This window comes from Pistacia vera, unplaced genomic scaffold, assembly GCF_008641045.1.
Source record: "Pistacia vera cultivar Batoury unplaced genomic scaffold, PisVer_v2 Contig328, whole genome shotgun sequence".
Taxonomy (NCBI): Eukaryota; Viridiplantae; Streptophyta; class Magnoliopsida; order Sapindales; family Anacardiaceae; genus Pistacia; species Pistacia vera.
This window is the reverse complement of record NW_022196144.1, coordinates 49341-70846: the sequence shown is the minus strand read 5'-3', so window position 1 is coordinate 70846 and position 21506 is coordinate 49341. Positions and strand designations below refer to the sequence as shown.

Genomic DNA, 21506 nt, shown 5'->3' with positions numbered 1-21506 from the left:
CTGCAATTCTTTTCCTAAAATGAAATTAAATATTGGTGAATTTATCTGCAATATTACCCGTTAAACTTGCAGAACGTATATTTATTGGTGTGGTTTCTAAAATACGTTTGTCCTTTTTCTACAGATTTGGAGGATATTAAGCAATGGGTAGATAAAAACGAAGCTGTCAGAGTGGTTACAAAGCGTTTCACTGCAGAACAGAGTTTCAAACTTCTATGGCAAGAAGCAAATACTTGTTTCAGGCCAGAAGCAGTTCACAGTACACATAAAGATTAGCGAAGACTCAAGAATAAGGTAGCAGATAAAATATGTGAACTCATCTTATATTTATTTGAATGACTACACCATTTTTTTTTTTTTATTACTATTACTTTCTTTCTCCAGATTTTGAGGGAGTTAAATACGCATAAAGCATGAAGGCAAAAAGGAAGCACAATGACTGCAAATATTATTGTTCAAGCATAAAAAGAAATGTTCAAACGCACATACTTACTGTTTTAAACTCAGTCGTGGGGATGCTAAAATGCACGCAGTAAAGGGCTTCAATGAACGCAGAGAAGAAAAGGATATCAACTCTCAAAGTATCACCTTCTAATCCACTACTTATTCAAGCAACAAGAAGGTAAGAAGACAAGAGAGAGAACCAAAGAAAAATTGACATAACATAATGTTCACCATTCCAGCACGCTAGAGACTTGGTGTATTGTCAGTTCAAAACTGCAAAAGTGGGATTTTACAAGAAACTGAGCCAGGTAGAGTGGGAGAAATTCACCATACTCCATGCCCTTCTCAGTAGAGTTGGTAGAGTGTCAGTAACAACACTCAAGTCAAAATAAATGTGACCTGCCTGCAAATTTCTTCAAGTCATTAAAGACTAACCAGAGTTTAATTAACTGGGAGAAGTGATTGTGCGTGAACAGCAGAAATAGCCATCATCAAAGTGAGCACTTGCAATAAAATTATTTACGCGTTTAATTGCATTTCATTAGCAACCTTTAAACTAAAACGGTTGTGTCCGGACTCTGCAATTTCAAAATGAAGCTGGAATGACAGGCTTAGTGACAAAAGTTACGATCTCGTAGGCCCCTCCATTTTCAGGGAAATTACTGGGTTTCAGTTTTTTCTTTTAACTTTTTGCCAGCTATGGTTTGGTTTAGATTTCTTGAACACGAAATGGGCCATCTGTGAAATGTGTAATCTCCGCTGATTAGATCATGGCAGAGTGATGAGTCTTTTCTTGTGGGGTTCGCAAGGAAACTGTTTATTTATGGAAGCTCTTTTGTTTTATACAACACGCGAGCTTCGTGTTTGCATAAGACATTAAGACTTCTGACCCATATGGAGTTTTTTATTTTCTTTTTCTTTTACCGAGAAAGATCATCTTTTCCTTTTGCTTGTAAAATGAAATTAAACCCTTCTGTTTGTCTTTCACCCAAAAAAAAAAAAAAAAAAACTACAGAATATCAGCTTTGGCTCGATTAGAATCTGTCTTAGAATGATTACAGATTAGAGATTTCTCTTTTTTATTTTTCACCAGTGTTTTAAAACCCAGCCGGCTTGTTGAACACTTGAACAGGCTCAACCAGGTTTCGAGTTCGGTTACCAATTTTCTTATTCACCAAAAACCCTAAAAATTAAGATGATAATTGACGTACAATTGAAGGTCAGAATGTTGAGGCTTTAGAAGAGGAAGGACTAGTGAGTGCAATAGTGACGACAGAGGTAATTTCCGGTAAGCAAATCGACTCAAAATCTAAAAAAACCGATGAAAACAACAACCCACTTTTGCCAGCTATTGGCTATGCGAACAAGGGTGGGTGAGATGGTTTTGATTAGGAGGCTAAGTGGAGAATATTTGTGATTATAGAGAGAGATGGTTTTGATTAGGAGGCTAAGTGGAGAATATTTGTGATTATGGAGAGGGTTGTCGACATCGATAGTGATAAGATCTAGACTGGATTGTCGAAGTTGGGGTTTGTGAGATTTGACCAAACTCGAACCAATTTCGACCAGATCCTGGATAGATTTTATGAGAAATTGGCTCAAAGATAATTGGAATTGCATTTGGTGTATCGCTATCACCAAACAATTAACTGTCAATTTTTATTTGGAGTTTGTTTGCTAAATTTTAAACTTGTATGGGCTTAACATAATTTTTAGGGGTATATTTGCTAAAGTTGAAACTTTTTGACGCCTGGTTTGATCAACCGGTCAAACCGAGTAAACCGGCCAACCCAAGATCTGACAACTTTGCCGGGTTTCACCCCGGGTTATTTATTAAAACACTGATTTTCATGCGTGGAAAATAATGTTACAATGTTTCATCCTTGAAGCACTTGAAACGCTGTCGTAAGCTAGTTCATATGCAAAATACAAGACCTTCAAGCCTAAAGTCACTTTATAAATAAAATGAACAATATAGCTTCGTTTTTATATCTAAACAAGTAAATCTGCATATCCAGCTAGTCCTTCACTGCCAAGGGACTGTTTAAGCCTGTATACAGCTCGGTTCTCCAGTTGCCGAACTCTTTCCTTGGATAATCCAAACATGCTCCCGATGTCAGACAGTGATTTCGGTTTCCCATCTTCAATGCCAAATCTTAGCCTGATTATTCGTCTTTCTTTGGGGTTTAGAACGTTTAGAAGGTTGCGCACATGCTGCCTCATCAATTGCTTTGCCACACTAATGTTTGGGATCTCAATCCCAGTGTCTGCAGTTATCTCCTGCATATTACAAGAGATTGTTATGATACTGATTTCTTTAACCTGAGAAAGTACAGAACATTTATGCAAACAATAACTTTAAGAAAGATTAAGAAAGATATCATAAACCAAAATTGGCCAAATCTCCATCTGTAATAACTTTGATATTCCAGTAGCCACTAGTCTTAGCAGTCCTCACTCAGATCAATAATGACGAGAATTCATATATAGAAGAAAAGGTATTAGAGCATATACTATACCAGCACTTGAATAATTGTCCAATCCAAATATATATACATACAGATAGTAATATTATGATCCTTTTAGACTGAGTAAAACATGTTTGAAACAGTCCTCTGAATCAAATAACACAACTCCAAATGTTTGCTAAGTGCTTTCCTCGTCAATATATTTGAGAAAACTTTTTTAACAAATTTCTGCTAGTCTAGATCATTAAGTGGCTGAAATCGATTTCTCAAACATTACAACAATTTTGCAAATATATGCCAACCTACATAGCAATTTTCCAAATACCCAAGTATGTATATACTCATCAGACTCCTATCTTGTTTGCTCACAAATCAGTTGCAAATACCATGTAATGGAAACAGAAGTTGTAGGGATCAAGGAAAGAAGACTTTCTTTTTAAAAAAAATCCTCATCTTGCATAGTCAGATGGAAATTTTGGCAAGCACCATTACCTGAAAAGTAGTATCTTGGTCTGCCCAAACAGGCTGTTGCATGGAGAGTGGCATTCTTGTGAAAAATAACAAGTTATCCAACTTCTCAACTGTAATTCCAACACGTATCGCCAATTCTTCTTTATTCGGACAATGATTTCCTTCTTGAATGCATAATCTTTTTGCTTCCAGTACCTTGCTCAGGAGGGTATATACATGCTCCTGCAAATAATAAAAAAATTCTCTCACAGGTATCAAAGCCCTGTTTGCATACATAAGAAAAAATATATGTCCAACAACTTTGATGGATTTGAACCCATCCAAGTCTTTCCAAAGGAACACCAATAAACCAATACACATTTATGGATTAAAGAGAAAAGGCAATTGTCATTACCGGCAACCGGATTGTCCTAGAATGTTGAAATATCGCCTTCCTAATTGTCTGCCTTATCCACCAGTATGCATAGCTGGCAAATCGGCAACCTGCATCGGGTTTGAACCTCTCAACACTCTTCATAAGACCCATACTCCCCTCCTAAAATAGTTTAACAAAGAAACAGAATTATATTAGTTAACTTCTGAACAAAATTATTCCGTTCTTTTGTATCCAGAGATGTTTCTGATAGAATTTTATTTTTCATGGTCATGAAGTTCACAAAAAATAATAACCTAGGTTTCAATTTCTTTTCCTGTTCTTTGCAATCAAGAATAAAAATGTTAATGTGACAGATTAATAATTGATAATATGATCATTTGGTTTTCTAAGAACAAAATATAACGGTACCCCAGTTTGTAGGAAAACTCATGCAAGAGACAGAGCTCGAATATCCAAAACAATATTAGGGAAGCATCCTAAAATTCATCTAGTCAGTTTGAAGGAACTCTTAACCCCAAACCTGAACACCCCCTTCATCTATCTATACATATATAGGTACACTAGGATCAAGAGCCCCACTTTTTTTACACAAGTTTTGACACAATTTTAGAGTTGTTAGACTGATACATTTAAATGATTAAGAGGGCATTTAAATTGCCATGTCCAAGGTGCTTTAATTATGCAAGTTGCATGGACTCTCAACTTTCAAAGTGCCTTGATCCTAAGACTCAAACTTGTGTCAAATTTTATGTCACAAAAGTGGTGTTCATGAGCCCCGCTATATATATATATATATATATATATATATAACAAACCATAAGGATTTAAACCCTTTTTCTTCTGTTCCCACAGGACCTGCTAGCAGCCATCAGATTTTAAGCTTTCTACAAAAGTGATCCACATTCACTTTCTTACTCTGATCAATGATATTGAAATAAACTAAAAAACCACAAGGCTCCAAACCTTTTATCTACTTTTATCTCAGGACCTGCTAGCAGCCATCAAATTTTAAGCTTTCTACTAAAGTGATCCAGAGTCACATGCTTACTCTGATCAATGATATTGAACAAAACTAAAGGCAATTTCCAATATTAAATGTCTTCTGATTAACCTGCAATAGGTCCTGAAGGATGAGACCACGGCCTTGATATTGTTTGGCAACATGAACAACCAAGCGTAAATTTGCATTGATCAACTTCTCTCTGCTGTTATTACCAGACTGAAGTTCTGACTGCAAGTCCCGACAATTAAGCTCAACAGCATCAGCCCATTCAATCAAGGTGGGTTCACGACCAAACTGAGATTCAAGCTTACTCTTCACCTTCTCCAATCTCATCAAATTCTGTTACATTTCTCATAAATAAGACCATCTGGAAATTAATCATTTACTACAAAGAAAAAAGGAGTTAGAAAACACCTGTATTTGAGCAACGCACTCAGATTCTTCTTTCACAGTCAAAAGTTGTCTTGTTTCGGGACCCCACAAGAACAATCGGAGAGGATCATTAGGATTAAACCCTTCACTTAACTTTTTCTGCACATCTGACTTTTTAGACCTATAAGTTTCAGGAACCATAACTTGTGGTTTAGAAACCCTCCTTTTCTTTGACCGTCTCTCCAAACGCCGGGTTGACCGAACGGTTTTCACCTCGTTGAGAGGAAAATTTGATGAACTAGTAGAGCCAAATTAAGAATCTTAGTCCTCAGAGAAATTGACCTCAAAATAATAGCAAAGTAACAGAGAAACATGCCCGTAAACACTTAATAACAAGTACCTGGTTGAAATTATATCATCAGATTCAGCTCCATTTAACTTGGGGTTCTCAGCTAATGAGGCTGCTTCTTTCGATGCTGACAAAGCCTTCCTAGCAAGGGCAACTGCATTAAATGGTTCAAACTCCTCAGTGTTACTTGTACTAGACTGCATAGTTGACAAGGAATTATTTACCCCTGTTTGTCCAGGTCGCAATCTGCAAGAGAAATTACAGAACCACATAACATCCAGTTCAGAGGCAAAATTGCAACCAGAAGAAACAAAAATTAAATATTTCCATTCATCTTACAAATTCCATAAACCAGGCAAGTGAAGCAATTGGTGCTCAAAGTCCTGCACTAATTGATCCAAGTTGCTGGAGTTCTCTTCAAGAACTGAGGCCCCAGTCTCCAACTGCCTCCTATCCATAGTTGGCTGCAATGGAGCAGAAGTAAGGCAAACAATGATGATACATGAAGTAGAAAAACAAACAAGTTGTCAACCATGTGAAGGAAAAGAAAAGATGCATTGCTATACCTAAATATTTCTAACTCAAAATGCATTCATATATAGACAAGAATGTCTAACCATAGACGTTTTGTCTTCCTTAGACATGTGTAAGATCGGCCTATATTCATCGCGCTGCTCTTGTAAAAGAACTGATGTAGGAAAATGTCGAGCTACTGTAAAAGTTGGAACAGAAGACATTGTGGGGGCAGCTTGCTCATGAAGCTTCAGAACTGCAGTAATACGCACACAACCGTGCAGGGTGTTATTTAAAAAATTAATTAATTATAAAAAAAAAAAAAAATACAGAATAGATCACCATAAATCTTTAACAAACTACGTGAATATCAAATATTTATTAAAGAGTCTTACAAATTAATAACAATTAACCAGATGCCAGCATTTCCTTCTAATTTCAAGCATTAAACAAAGATGTAGCACAAGAACATGAAACCTCTGAATCACCGATAAAAGATATGTGTGTTTCCATACCTCCATATATAATTTTACTTTAGGCTCCCAAATGTATGTCCTAAGGATACGCGTTAAGAAAGATTCTGAACATCGAAGTTTCAAAACGATTAATTGATGCACATTTCAATGCATCAACGGCAAACACCTGTCTTTTAATGACTCAATGCTGAAACCTTAAGTGTTTCCTTAACATTGGCTGCTTAGGTAAACGTTTAACACAATCCCTAAAACTTACACCAACAAATACCGGAACACATACACACACTAAAACAAGATAATTCAAGAAATTAATCAAGAAGGAAAACATCTAACATAAAGGTGAACTGTGTAAATCCTATTTAAGAATAAAATGCTCCACCATGCTTCAAATAAATCCGTCATCACAAATGAAACAACAAAACCAAATGTAACCTGGTCTTGTACTTAAAACTCATACTAACATATTATCATTAACCCACTAAACACAATAACTCAAACTTCACATCCCCATTTCCTTTTAACTCCCGTTCGCCAAGTAAAAAACTTTAGTAGAAAAGAAATACAAAGCCGCTAAAAAATGAAATGGCGACCACAAAAATTACACACTAAATTTAACAAATAACCAAATGGGGCGGCAAAGAAACAAGAAAGCTTAAAGATTTGCAACATTTGTTACCTGAAGAAGAAGAGGTGTTTTTGAGGTGGGTTCTTGAAGGAAATGATGGAGGTGAAGATAGCAAATTTCGTCCAGCTTCCATTAAATATTAGTTATAAAGAATCTCTAACTAACTAACTAACTAACTACAGAACTGAGAATTCATTACAAATGTAAAAGTGTTTGTGTTGTGTTGTGTTGTGTAATGTGTTTGAAGATAAATACGAAGAGAAAGGTGTGAAGTGAAGTGAAGTCCACCGCTTTGAGAAATGAGAAGGCTATTTCACGCCTCAAAATTCATACAACATTGCCTGAAAGGATCAGGTTGGACTTGGGCTTTCTCTATTCTCTCTTTCATTTTATATCTTTTTCTATTGGGAATTTGGGATATTTTCACTTTCGAAACGGCGTCGTTCCAGTCAGCATTGACTTTGTGAAGTTTTGGACCATGTGCTACGTTATTAGGCTACTGCATTATAACTGATCTTGATCTTTTTATGGACTGTGGCCCATGTGTTGGGACTTGGTATTTGGGCCTTAATCATGGGTTAAGACTTAAGATAGGTTTGGGCTAAAACTGATGTTATTTGAGCCCATAGTAACTCTTTAAATCGATAAAATAAAATAATATATTCCTAAATTAACCATTTTATAATCTCTTCCTTAAGTTCTAATCTTAGAAAGAAAAAAAATTCTTTTTTACTTTATATTCATAACTTGAAAGGGTAATTTCAGACATGTAAGTATAATATTATTTAATTTAAAACTTAAAATCATTAAGTAATATTCAATAATTTAAATTAAATTAAAATTATCAGAGCAGATGGGAATCAAGGGTAAATTTGAGAATTAAATTTAAATTTCGATATTTGAAGTTCGGTCAATGTGTCAGAAAGCTCACCAAATTTAAGACAATAAGCAGCACAGCAAATATAAGCGCGTGGCTCATCAACTCCAACAAAAGCTTTTTCACTTTTTGACCCTCAGTTGCTGACGTTATAGTAACCTTCGTTATCCTGCAAAATAATTACAAATTTACGGTAGATAATTTTTAATTTAATAATAATTTACTTATAACTGTAACTGAGTCATTTAACTTAGTTATATGCTCAAATAAAATTTTATTTTTTATTTTTTATCAGATGATATAATTCAATTATAAAGACAGTATTGTTCTTTTTAATTTTCAATAATATTAAAATTTAAAAATTATCTTTGCGAGTGAGCTTTTGGGAATTGGTCCGTACGCACTTTATGGTGAGACTGAAATACCAAAATGTCAAATGGCATCAACCTCACAGGGATTCTCCACGTCTACATTCGGGCCCCACTAACTCTACCATCTGATTGGTAGGCCCCATTCCAAAGTTTGATACCTCTCACTTTTTAACACGTCAGCTAAATAAGACCCCACAACTCACTCTCCATCTTAAATAGCCCCCACCTCTTCTTTGTGAGGTTAATCGAATCCTCAAAAAACACCCTCTTCCTCTTCTCTCTCCCTTGTTCTCTTTTTTCTCGAACCCTAAATTTTCTCCTCCATTTTTATTTCTTTGTTTTGGTTTTAAACCCTAAATGGCCTCAGACATCCCACTTCATACCCAACAAAAGCTTAATCTTTCCACCACCACTACCACCAACGCTACCACCACCACTTCTGTTGCGAACCATTCGCCACCCAAGAACCAACTGGCCCATCCACGGAAACGCGCCCTTTCCACCACTGCCTCAAGGGACCGCCATACCAAGGTCAACGGCCGGGGCCGCCGTGTACGGATGCCGGCCCTCTGTGCGGCTAGGATCTTCCAGCTGACCCGAGAACTCGGCCACCGTTCCGACGGGGAGACTATTGAGTGGCTCCTACGCCAGGCGGAGCCCTCCATTATCGCCGCGACGGGAACCGGAACAGTTCCTGCTATCGCCGTATCGGCTTCCACGGCGGGGCCGGCACCTATTTCATCGTCGCCGCCGTCGGTGCCGTGTCGGGTTCAACCCGTCAGCTCTGCGGCCCCGGGGATGTTCGTTGCGGCCCCACCCCCGAGCTGTCGGCTGGACTTGTGCCAGCCCTTGGGATTACAGTATGCTGGAAATGGGTATCGGCACATGCCGTTCACGGCTCTTCTGTTGCAGCCTGCCGTGGCGGAGGAAGCGGAGGAGAGGAGACGGCAAGAGGAGATGATCGGAGAACGTCAATAAATAGATATTAGAGAAAAGTAGATGTAGTTTACAGATAAACAGTAACATGGGTTTTATTGCTTTTGGGCTTAGTGCAGTTGTACTGTTCAGTCTCTCTCTGTCTTTCTCCTCTTATGGGGTTTCTCGTTTATTATGTTTTGTAGGTAAAGGTTTTAGTAAGAAGAAAGATGTAAAAATTTAAAATTTTAGTAGCAATGGAGATGGGTTCCTTTTTAAAAGCGAGAGTTTGTTTCGAGTGGTTGAGATAAAGGAGAAAATAGGACCATCATTTAAGAATAATTTGAAACTTGAGAGGAATATAATATGTGCAGTGAGGAGTTGAGGAATGCAAATGGCCGTTATCCTTCTTTCGCCGATGATGGCGATATGGCTGCATTCACAAACACGGATTCATCCGTGGCCATATTTAATTAGATTTCGATTAGGAACTTCATTAAGAAATCCGAATTCGTTTCTAATTTTACTAGGAAAGCGGTAGAGTTATCAAAAATTACAATATTAATTTATAATGAATTAACAGTTATTCAGTCTATAAATTTGTAGTTTGTTGCACATTTGCGGTTACTATAGTATTACTTTTTTACTAGAGATATTTGGTTAAGTTTTATCACTGTACCGGTACGTAATCTTCTTCAGGTGCACCTAATTGTCACTTTTTACTTTTTAGCTGGACTTGACCCGCTCAAGAGTCCGGTTATGGTTGGATTGGTCGGTTAGACAGTATACTGTAAAAGTTTTTTAGTCCCTAAGTGTTTGAAATTCATCAAAAACACTCCTAAATAATTCTATGACTCCCTTAAGGTTTGAAATCTATCCAAAACACCATTGTTGCACAAAGAGACTTGTGAGTGATGACGGCAGCAATGATCAACGGTTAATCGAAGTTTGGAATGATGGGACTTTTGATGTATAGGTTCTATTGTGGTGTCAGGAAGTTATACTGGTATCGAACTTTTTCAGAATCAAGAAAGAAAGTCGACAGTTGCGTGAACAATGGTGGACGGTGATCGATGGCCAATCGAAGTTTGGAATGATGGAACTTTTGATGTAGAGGTGCCGATGAATCTTCTAGTTTTGATTCCCAGTCAAACCGATCCGAACAGCTGGTCCGGTCTGATTTTTAGAACACTGCTTTTTAGTCTTGTCCTTTACCTTTACCCAGTTCGCCTATGTCCACCATACTGAATTGTCCTTAATATTCCTTGGGATAAAAAACAGGACAAATTTCATCTAGAATTTTACCAGAAAAGCTACAAATGTCGTGTACAAGAGCCCTACCAAGCCTCGAAAAGGCATCTTGCGTTAAAAAATAATAAAAAATAAAAATCAATACTCAAAACGGTATTCCACTGAGGAAGAAAATGAAAAATCTTGAAATTCACTCGGCAACCATAATCTACATATTGTATTTGGACATAATTATATATGTTAGTATATATGGGCTTTTCAGATTAAGATTATTGTAAATTCATCATACAATAAAATATTATGCCACTTAAATAATTCAACACATAACCGTGAATAAATGAAGCAAAGAATTGTATTTGATAAGCCGGCTCTTGCATTGCTTGCATTGCTATACATATGCATGCAAAACTGCGAGAAAAAAAGGGGAATATATAATGTTTTGAAAATGAACATGAAAAGGCAAATTCTTGCTCCAAGAAGTAGACCCACACAGAAAAGTCGAGCAGCAACGGCAGAATTCAACAAAATGAGAGAAGTATGCCACAAGCTACTTTGACATTCTATATGCTAATTCCCAAAGTTCCACCATCTTTTCTTCCGTCTAGACTCCCGCAAAGGTATATCTGAAAACCCAAATCTAAGATTTAATTCCATCTTCACTTGTCAGGATTAAGCTATAATTTTAAGAATCTTCTCATTACACAATATTTATCATCTAATATTTTAGTTCTGTTGTTCAATGGAATCAACCCAAACGTTTTCCTAATGACATGTAAATCAAATCTTTAGACTTCAAATAACACCTTTAGCTCACAATTCACAAAACACAGTGAAAGAGTCGATAAAGGTAATTACCTTCTTGAGAATAGATTGAGTTGTAGTGAACCTCTGCCCAAAAACTCAGGCAAATAACTGCACAAAAAGGTTTAATAAGCCCAGAAGATGATGACGTAGCAATATTAAACTCTTTGCTAATCTAACTAATATGCATATAAAATCAAGGAAATGTGTTTTTCATGCTTAGTTAATACATACAAAGAAATTTAATAAAAGCTTAGAGGGTGGTATCTGAGTGATTTGATCTCATAATGTGCCAGAAAAAGTAATCAATTAGCTTGGCATTACTTTATGTCAGTTTTCCTGATCTTAATCTCAACAAACTCCAAAGTAACCATAAAAAACCTTTTGAGACACTAAAATAAAAGTAGCATAAGCAACGAGCCAAGTAGTATAGATGTTTAAAATAGGCTCAAATAATTGAATCCCAAAATTCACAAGATGAGAAAACTAGAGCAATAAATAATGTCTGTTGGCTTAGTAATACAACAGTATAAAAAAGAATTACAGACGCGACTAATCAGAAGTTCAGCAGAAAAGTATCAAAGCCATCATCAAACCAGAAAATAGGAAAAAAAGGGGACAGACTTTCAAAATAAACAAATTGAAAATTTACCTCCTTTTGGTTTCTTGGTGTTGGGAAGAATTTCTATGTAACAGGTGTCCTTAAAAGAAGTAATAACAATTATTTTTACACCAAACTGCCATAAAAGAGACCCACGAGAATTAATAATGGATGAAGGAGGCACAGTACTGTGTAAACTACAACATAAAATATAGTTTATTGTGCCACAACATGTATAAAGCATTAGCCTCCCTTCTTTTTCTTCTTTTGATAAGAAAAAGACTAAGGAGTTACTATTACTTGTATCTGTTAAATAAATTTTACAGCAATGGATAAGTAAACAGCATTTAAACTTGGATCATTATAAGAACTTAATAAACTTGAAAGAAAGAAAATATTGTCCCAAATCCATACCGAATCTGCAGCTGCCTGCAGCGTGACATGATCACCCCACTCACCACTCCTAATTTCATTCAAAAATGGTATTAGTATGGCCATCCTTACCAGAAACATTTTTAATCAATAATGGGAAGTGTTTGGCTAATACTTGGACATCTTCTTTAAATATTCACCATACTCCATGGGAACGTATCCTTCATACATATCTGGATGAGACTTCAGCTGTTGACAACAAACCATTTGAGTAAGAGATACATGAAGATCCATATAGTAAACACCATGGTTGACAAAACAAAGTCAAAATTTAGACTTGCAAATTAGTAGCTAACTTCTAGAACAACAAACCTGATTTACAACTTGTCGTCTCACATATTTGTGATGCTCAGGTGTGTTATAGAGTTGATCTGACAAAGCACGAAACTGGCAAATGAAAGAAAAAACAGTAAATATTATACATTACATGCAATGGACATCCCGTGATAGACATATTAAAGATATAGAAACTGATAAACCTTTATGCTTGAGATTAAGATTAAAAAGGAAAAAGGAAAAAAAGGAAGTAAAAAAGGATAGATTAAAGCAACATACCTGACAGTTGCCATCTCCTGGGACTTTAAGCTCAACAAAGCCATATAACTGCAATCTAGATTGAAAAAAGGGTATACAGCATCAACTTCAATAAAAGAAGAAAACATTTCTGATAAAACCACAAAGAAAGGCCAACAATAACTTCATTACACCAAATTCTAAACAAATTACAGTTGAACTAAAATTTCAATATAATCCTTCTATATCTTCTATCACTGTTTAAGAAAATTTGAAATAGGCTTCTGGTTTATGATTCATCCAGTTTAATTCCCAAGGTAAAGAATATTGATAATACCTGTTCAGCATTCTTTCATGATCTGAAGTTGCTTCATCAAGTGATGGTATTTCCCCATTAATTCTAGGAACATGCTACATGCAAAAAGAAAATTTAAACGAGGATCAGATATGCACACACATTGAGAAATCGCTGATATACCATATACCAAATTACCAATCAATGATTTTAGCTCTGTGACAATAGATGTTTAAGCCTAAGTATCCATGCACTCAATCTATGAANACATGTAAATCAAATCTTTAGACTTCAAATAACACCTTTAGCTCACAATTCACAAAACACAGTGAAAGAGTCGATAAAGGTAATTACCTTCTTGAGAATAGATTGAGTTGTAGTGAACCTCTGCCCAAAAACTCAGGCAAATAACTGCACAAAAAGGTTTAATAAGCCCAGAAGATGATGACGTAGCAATATTAAACTCTTTGCTAATCTAACTAATATGCATATAAAATCAAGGAAATGTGTTTTTCATGCTTAGTTAATACATACAAAGAAATTTAATAAAAGCTTAGAGGGTGGTATCTGAGTGATTTGATCTCATAATGTGCCAGAAAAAGTAATCAATTAGCTTGGCATTACTTTATGTCAGTTTTCCTGATCTTAATCTCAACAAACTCCAAAGTAACCATAAAAAACCTTTTGAGACACTAAAATAAAAGTAGCATAAGCAACGAGCCAAGTAGTATAGATGTTTAAAATAGGCTCAAATAATTGAATCCCAAAATTCACAAGATGAGAAAACTAGAGCAATAAATAATGTCTGTTGGCTTAGTAATACAACAGTATAAAAAAGAATTACAGACGCGACTAATCAGAAGTTCAGCAGAAAAGTATCAAAGCCATCATCAAACCAGAAAATAGGAAAAAAAGGGGACAGACTTTCAAAATAAACAAATTGAAAATTTACCTCCTTTTGGTTTCTTGGTGTTGGGAAGAATTTCTATGTAACAGGTGTCCTTAAAAGAAGTAATAACAATTATTTTTACACCAAACTGCCATAAAAGAGACCCACGAGAATTAATAATGGATGAAGGAGGCACAGTACTGTGTAAACTACAACATAAAATATAGTTTATTGTGCCACAACATGTATAAAGCATTAGCCTCCCTTCTTTTTCTTCTTTTGATAAGAAAAAGACTAAGGAGTTACTATTACTTGTATCTGTTAAATAAATTTTACAGCAATGGATAAGTAAACAGCATTTAAACTTGGATCATTATAAGAACTTAATAAACTTGAAAGAAAGAAAATATTGTCCCAAATCCATACCGAATCTGCAGCTGCCTGCAGCGTGACATGATCACCCCACTCACCACTCCTAATTTCATTCAAAAATGGTATTAGTATGGCCATCCTTACCAGAAACATTTTTAATCAATAATGGGAAGTGTTTGGCTAATACTTGGACATCTTCTTTAAATATTCACCATACTCCATGGGAACGTATCCTTCATACATATCTGGATGAGACTTCAGCTGTTGACAACAAACCATTTGAGTAAGAGATACATGAAGATCCATATAGTAAACACCATGGTTGACAAAACAAAGTCAAAATTTAGACTTGCAAATTAGTAGCTAACTTCTAGAACAACAAACCTGATTTACAACTTGTCGTCTCACATATTTGTGATGCTCAGGTGTGTTATAGAGTTGATCTGACAAAGCACGAAACTGGCAAATGAAAGAAAAAACAGTAAATATTATACATTACATGCAATGGACATCCCGTGATAGACATATTAAAGATATAGAAACTGATAAACCTTTATGCTTGAGATTAAGATTAAAAAGGAAAAAGGAAAAAAAGGAAGTAAAAAAGGATAGATTAAAGCAACATACCTGACAGTTGCCATCTCCTGGGACTTTAAGCTCAACAAAGCCATATAACTGCAATCTAGATTGAAAAAAGGGTATACAGCATCAACTTCAATAAAAGAAGAAAACATTTCTGATAAAACCACAAAGAAAGGCCAACAATAACTTCATTACACCAAATTCTAAACAAATTACAGTTGAACTAAAATTTCAATATAATCCTTCTATATCTTCTATCACTGTTTAAGAAAATTTGAAATAGGCTTCTGGTTTATGATTCATCCAGTTTAATTCCCAAGGTAAAGAATATTGATAATACCTGTTCAGCAATCTTTCATGATCTGAAGTTGCTTCATCAAGTGATGGTATTTCCCCATTAATTCTAGGAACATGCTACATGCAAAAAGAAAATTTAAACGAGGATCAGATATGCACACACATTGAGAAATCGCTGATATACCATATACCAAATTACCAATCAATGATTTTAGCTCTGTGACAATAGATGTTTAAGCCTAAGTATCCATGCACTCAATCTATGAAAAAGAAGCAGCTGATATCTTAGACAATAGACTATATATTAGCAACAAAATATGAGTACAATAGTCCAGGCATAAAACATCAGTGATACTCGACATCAGTGATACTCATGCACTGCAGAAGATATGCATTAATTTGAGAACTTATCATATTTCCATATGATAGAGAACCTAAGTTTAGTCTAAATAAGCTACAAAGGATATTTAATCACTTGTACAATGTAAATTTACAGTGAAAATGGAATAGAAAATTTCTCAGAATCCCGATCACAGCACACCATTCAAATGAAAAAATGCCCCCACAAGCTAAGGCACATGATTAAAAAAAGCAACTGACAAACGGGAACATCCAAATCCTCAATAACTCATTTGTGCCATATATTAACAAAATATGAGATAAAATTGAAATTAATACCATCAAATAACTCTGATAGATAAGTAAAACAGAAAATCAAAGATTGAGATAATAGATTTAATAAGCTAACTTACAGGAATAGGAATCATTTGATTCAACCTCTTTCCCACTTCCTCATCTAGTATATATTCACTAGGTAACTCCAAGGAATAGGAATCCTCCTCTCCATCTCCAGGGCTAGAACATGAACAGGATGGCCCCGTATCATCAGATTCATCTTGGCCACACTCATATCCTGCTCATAATAGAATATTTTATCAAAAATTTTAATATTGGTAATAACTACCACATAAATAAAATGAGGTACAACTAGCAACTTTCATGAATACCTGAACTATAATTCCTTGTGGACAAATTATGCCAATCATGGTCCTGAACAGAATCTTGCAGGTGGTCTTCTCCTGCATGTGAATATTGAGAGTCTTCTGCAAGTGCTAATTGTGAAAATTCTTGAGAAAATTCTTCTTGAAGGGTACGAGCAATAATCTCATCATTTTCTACCTGATTACACTCTGCATCACTATGATCTCTGAAATACTGACCATTATAGATGTCATTAGCATCATGCTGAACTATCTCACCATGATACCCAGAATGCAAATAAGGATCACATTCAAAAAAATGAAGACCCCATTGAAGTAAACCTGAATCTTGCTCCTCCATAATCATCTCCCTCAAAACAATATATCCAACAATAAATCCGAAACAGTATCGCGATCCCTCGCCAATTAACCAACTCTCTGTCCAAAGAGTTCCCAAATAAATACTGATATCTTCTCAAATAAATAAATAAATAAATGAATCACTGCACTTAAATATTTGTTCATAGATTCTCAACAGCTTTACACAGTTGACCTTCAAGTTAAAACTTTTCTCTTTCAAAAACAAGTTCTTCACTGTGTATAGACAGAAACACTAATTCAAACACAATTATAACATCTGATTCCGTGCCAGTAACACCAGTCCAAGTACTTATTCACATGCTGCGTAGTGATGCTAACAAAAAAACAATTAAATATCATTTTGTTTAATATTTTGCACTGAGATCAACAGATGCCTTCAATCCTCTGCCATGATTCCAATCAAATTCATAACTCTTCGCTTAATTATTCATTAATTACACAATAACTCAAACAATTAACCAAACCTAAAATTCAAAACTAAAAACATATTAACCAAACATTTGAACTCAAAATATCAAAACCAAATCCAAACTTAATCAATAAGAAATTTACAATTTAAATTAAACTCACCTGATTACAGCTCGATTAAGAGCTAATTAATATATTTTTTTCAATAATTGAAATTTTTGGCTTGTAAGCAACGCGCCGTGTATGGTACGAATGAATGGAATACACGAGTAAATAAGATGACGATAGAAAAAATTTGACAAAAAATAAAAATAAAATGTTTTGAAGAAATTAAACAAAGAGGCGCGTTCCATTTCCACCCTATATATACTGTTTGTGCGTTAAAAGTCGAGCAAGTTTCGGAACAGTACCGAGTACGTTCAGCCGTTGGATTTCGATTGTGTGGACATGATTTCGGGTTGTTTAAGCGGCTGTTTTTTAAGTTTTATTTTATTTTTTATATTTTTTTAAAATGTAATCGGTTTAATGGCTGGGATTGGTGGATCGTACGGCGGAGATTGAGTGAAATTTGGTAACGAACTGGCTGCTCTTACGTCGAATTGACTATTATGACGTTTCGTTAACAAGAATTCGATGAGTCAAAATTTAACTACGACAGAGGCGAAAGGGCTGATAAGTAATTTAAAAATATAATATAATAATTATAAGACTGAAGAAAGAAACAAAATTAGCACGTGCAGTGCACTGATAGCGGTTATAATTTACGGATTTTTAGGAAATTCCAATCCAACGTATTTCATGTCGGGTTTGTCCGAACTTATGAAAATTAGTTTATAATCAACAAATACTTAGTTTATAAACATTTAAAATTTTAAGTAATTACATGTTTGATTAAAGTATTCATAAGTGATTGATAAATAGTTGACGTGTTTGATAAAATGTGGTTTATAAGTATATTTTATTATAAAATAACTAAAAATGTATTACATTAAACTGGATATATTATAAAATTTTAAAATTAAACAAAGATAATATAATAATATATTTAAAAATAATAATCTACCATATAATTAAAAATTAAATTATTATATTAATAAATTGTGATTAATATTTTTATAATGCTGGCGTGCTAAACGGGTACATAATGTCCGCAAACAGCATACTTTTGACGGCTGACGGTAACAAAACAAGGAAGAGAAGATACTTTCCTAAGATTATTATTTGTTAACTATATAAAAATAACATAACTTTAAAAGATTATTAAAATAATAATGATGATATGAAAAAGAGGAATCTTGACTTCTTATCCTTGGAATTGGACTACAACATCATATCAGTAATGTTCTTGGCTCGATATTAGAAATTCAATAGCTCCTAATGTTGAAACTTTAAAATGTAATAAATCCCTAATTTATTTTATAATATAAAGTTTAGGTAGAACCCTAATTCATAATATAAGTTACGGACTTACTGTAAAATTAATTGTCATTTTAATATGATGTTCAAAAACAACATTTAAAATGGACTAGATGATAAATAAGTACATATTTGGAAAAACATATATAACTTATTAATGATGTTATGTAGATGAACCAATAATAGATTGGTCAAGTGGTAAAAGTTTGGGATTAAGGGGTTTGCTCTTTTTGTAGTCTTAAGTTCGAATCACAATAACGGTTGTTAATATTATTGGTCATTTGTTCGAGATCGGGAAACAAGTCGAGGTGCACGTAAGAACTACATAATTATTTATTTATATATATTGAATACTAATTGAATTAAATGTTTTAAGTACTTGTCTATTAATTTTGTGTCATGTCTATTTCTATATTAAAATTTGTATATCAAATATTATTTATTTTATTATTAAATAATCACATTACAAGAGTAAAAATAATAGTGAGCATCATTTTTGTTTGATACTTTAATTTATTTGGTGTTTTAAAGAAACTTTAATTTATTGTAAGGTTGATGCTTTTGTAATATATTTTTCTTTCGATCATTTTTGTTTTATATAATATTTTAATTTTAAAATTCAAGGTTAAAATTTAATACTCTTAACTACCTTTAGGTGGTTGAGTGGTTCGATACGGATTATTGGGTGTATTACTCAAGATGTCTTGAATTCGAATCCCTCCTCGAATGTTAATGAGGGTAACCGTAAGAGTTCTTATCCAGTTAATAATTTTAAGATTTCGAAAGATTAATTGAAATACGCATAAATTGGTCCAAATACTCTCGGTCAAAAAAAAAAAAAAAAAAAAAAAACGCAACAAATGTATTCATATTCACATTCAATTAGACGAGTTATTTAAGATCAAAGATTCTAATCATTTATTTTGCGAAATAGCTAATTTATTTTCAAATTAAAGAGATTAGTTTAGACTTTAGATGGATTTATTGTATGAGATTTTATAGTTTAATGTACATTATTACAAAATCTGATCCTTGTATCCTCAAGATCACAAAGCCTAGATACACCAAAACCATAATTGAATCTAATATTAGTAAAGAGTATTTTTTTTTTTTTTTTTTATGCATAGCTGTCGCGCAAATTCTAATTCTCGATATGGTAAGATTTTGTTAAAAGTGAGTTTACTTAATTGTCTTTAATGAAAAAATAATAAGAGTAAAAATACTATATTTAATTATTAAATAAAATAATAAAAATACAAATGGCACGGCTTGTCTCATTTATAGTCAAGATAATTAATACAAGCTTACGTGCCGTGTTAATATGTTTATCATCTTAGTGTTATATCAACATCAAATAGAATCAATACCAACCAATGGCTGTCATTTTCTAAACAGAAAACCCAATATTCTTTTCCTTCGTTTGAGCAACCCTTCAAATATAGAATCACCAAAGCCACGACTTATTTACACAAATGGTATTGGCTTTTTAACAAACACTTTATGGGCGGCCCAATTAATCATGACTGCATTCGTCATTTCCTTCTCTTCTTTTCTTTTCAGGATCAATGGTTGGTGCAAGTCACTGTTAGCTACAAGGGATACAGGAATCTAATGTTGTGTAAAGAAGTTAAATTAATGCCTTTCTTCTTTTTGCACATATTTACAGCTTATAGAAATTACTTTTTAGAATTTGTTACTTTTTCAAAAAAGTACTTCAACTACTTTTCTAACCCAAAAATTTGCAATCCCAATTATATATATATTATGACGAGGATGTCTCAGCTAGTCTACTCACATCTCAACTAATTCTGAGGCTTATTGAACATCCTACAAGCTTAATGTTCCAAGATAAACTACAAATGTGGTAAGTGGCCCCAAGCCAGCTCGAACCTAGAAAGTTAATGAAAGAAACAAACATTCTTGACCATCAGGCCAACCCCTTGAGGTTATCCCAATAATATTTTATCAAGTATTTATACAGTATTCCTTTCAAAATTATTGTAAAGGTATTTCTTTTATTTTAATTATGGAAGATGATCAAGTATCACTTTTTGTTAAGTAATTTTTGGACCTGAAAAACAACGTTTTAAAACCCAACCTGGGATGAAACCCGGCAAAGTTTCCGGATCTCGGGTTGACCAATTTAACATGTTTGAATGGCGGTTAAACCGCCTGACAAATAATTTTAAAATTTAGTAAATACACCCTTAAAAATTTGTTAAGTCCTTATATGTTTGCAAACATACCCCAAATACAAATCAGCCGACGACTGGTTGGTGGCGGCGACACCTCAAATGGAACCCCAATCGTCCCTTGAGTCTATTCCTCCGAACATCTACCCAAGATCTGGCCGATATCGGTTTGATTTCGACCAAATCTCATCGACTTTGTCGGCAGCATTCCAGGCTACATCTCACCAGCGCCGGCGTTGACAACCCTCCCTATCACCCCGAAAATACTCCTCTCTTCCTCCCGACAAAAACCCACCTCACCCCACCCTTGTTAGCCTCGCCAATCGCCAGCAAAAGCCGGTTGTTGTTGCCACCAGTTTTTTTTTCGATTTTCGACTGATTTATTCATCGAAAATCAACTCTGTCACTACCATTGCAGCCCAACATCCTGACCTTTAATTGTTCATCAATCATCATCCCAAATTCTAAGGTTTTGGGTAAATAGGAAAAATGTAAACCCGACCCGGTGAAGCTTTCGAGTTTTAGTTAAATCGGCCGAGCCGGGTCGGGTTTTAAAACATTGCTAAAAAGTGCTTTTGTCTAAAAAAGAAAAAAAAGATGTTATCACTTAAATATATTTTTATTTTAAACTAGAAAAAAAAAAATAAACAAGTTTTATTTATATCAATAAACATATACTTTTACTGTTTAAACTTATCTATTTATGAACAAAATTGTGCACAAATTTTGGTCGGACAAATGTAATATTTAGAGATGGGCGTTTGCCTCGCCCCCGCTGGGACCCGACCCGACCCAAATGGGCCTGGGAATCCCCAAAAAAGACGGGGATAGGGCCG

The 21506-nt window shown here is 34.5% G+C and overlaps 3 protein-coding genes across 5 annotated transcripts; 1 reads left to right on the top strand and 2 right to left on the bottom strand.

Annotated features, from left to right (window-relative positions):
* Positions 1-2242: 2242 nt before the first annotated feature.
* On the bottom strand, positions 2243-7268 carry LOC116137513 (RNA polymerase sigma factor sigF, chloroplastic-like). 3 transcript variants are annotated; one of them, XM_031423215.1, is made up of 9 exons: positions 7149-7268; positions 6101-6252; positions 5823-5947; positions 5535-5729; positions 5177-5432; positions 4871-5101; positions 3778-3918; positions 3405-3605; positions 2243-2724 (listed from the first exon to the last, which is right to left on the bottom strand). In XM_031423215.1, the coding sequence occupies exons 1-9, from the start codon at positions 7228-7230 to the stop codon at positions 2437-2439; spliced, it is 1671 nt and encodes a 556-aa protein (XP_031279075.1). In that variant the 5' UTR covers positions 7231-7268; the 3' UTR covers positions 2243-2436. The 3 variants fall into 3 exon arrangements, with proteins under 3 accessions (XP_031279075.1, XP_031279076.1, XP_031279077.1); XM_031423216.1 differs by having other exon boundaries at positions 6101-6257; positions 7149-7252; XM_031423217.1 differs by lacking the exon at positions 7149-7268 and having other exon boundaries at positions 6050-6155.
* Positions 7269-8564: 1296 nt separating this feature from the next.
* On the top strand, positions 8565-9535 carry LOC116137502 (transcription factor TCP11-like). Its single transcript, XM_031423199.1, has one exon. The coding sequence runs from the start codon at positions 8703-8705 to the stop codon at positions 9321-9323; it is 621 nt and encodes a 206-aa protein (XP_031279059.1). The 5' UTR covers positions 8565-8702; the 3' UTR covers positions 9324-9535.
* Positions 9536-10894: 1359 nt separating this feature from the next.
* LOC116137493 (OVARIAN TUMOR DOMAIN-containing deubiquitinating enzyme 12) lies at positions 10895-17379 on the bottom strand. The gene is made up of 11 exons (XM_031423186.1): positions 17225-17379; positions 16301-16711; positions 16046-16206; positions 15337-15410; positions 15042-15096; positions 14799-14873; positions 14602-14675; positions 14469-14517; positions 14106-14190; positions 13508-13564; positions 10895-11134 (listed from the first exon to the last, which is right to left on the bottom strand). Exons 2-11 carry the CDS (start codon positions 16638-16640, stop codon positions 11079-11081), a joined length of 1026 nt encoding a protein of 341 aa, XP_031279046.1. The 5' UTR covers positions 16641-16711; positions 17225-17379; the 3' UTR covers positions 10895-11078.
* Between the last annotated feature and the right edge of the window lie 4127 nt (positions 17380-21506).

Bases quoted from the DNA above. Each gene is read 5' to 3' on its own strand.
- LOC116137502 (XM_031423199.1), top strand. From the start codon at position 8,703: ATGGCCTCAGACATCCCACTTCATACCCAACAAAAGCTTAATCTTTCC.
- LOC116137513 (XM_031423215.1), bottom strand. From the start codon at position 7,230: ATGGAAGCTGGACGAAATTTGCTATCTTCACCTCCATCATTTCCTTCA. The intron at 5,730-5,822 runs GTAAGATGAATG...TTTCTCTTGCAG, and splicing joins TTGCCTGGTTTATGGAATTT to ATTGCGACCTGGACAAACAG. The intron at 5,102-5,176 runs GTGTTTTCTAAC...GAAATGTAACAG, and splicing joins AGTGCGTTGCTCAAATACAG to AATTTGATGAGATTGGAGAA.
- LOC116137493 (XM_031423186.1), bottom strand. From the start codon at position 16,640: ATGATTATGGAGGAGCAAGATTCAGGTTTACTTCAATGGGGTCTTCAT. The intron at 15,097-15,336 runs GTATTATCAATA...TTTTCAATCTAG, and splicing joins CATGAAAGATTGCTGAACAG to ATTGCAGTTATATGGCTTTG. The intron at 14,676-14,798 runs GTTTGTTGTTCT...TGTTGTCAACAG, and splicing joins GACGACAAGTTGTAAATCAG to CTGAAGTCTCATCCAGATAT.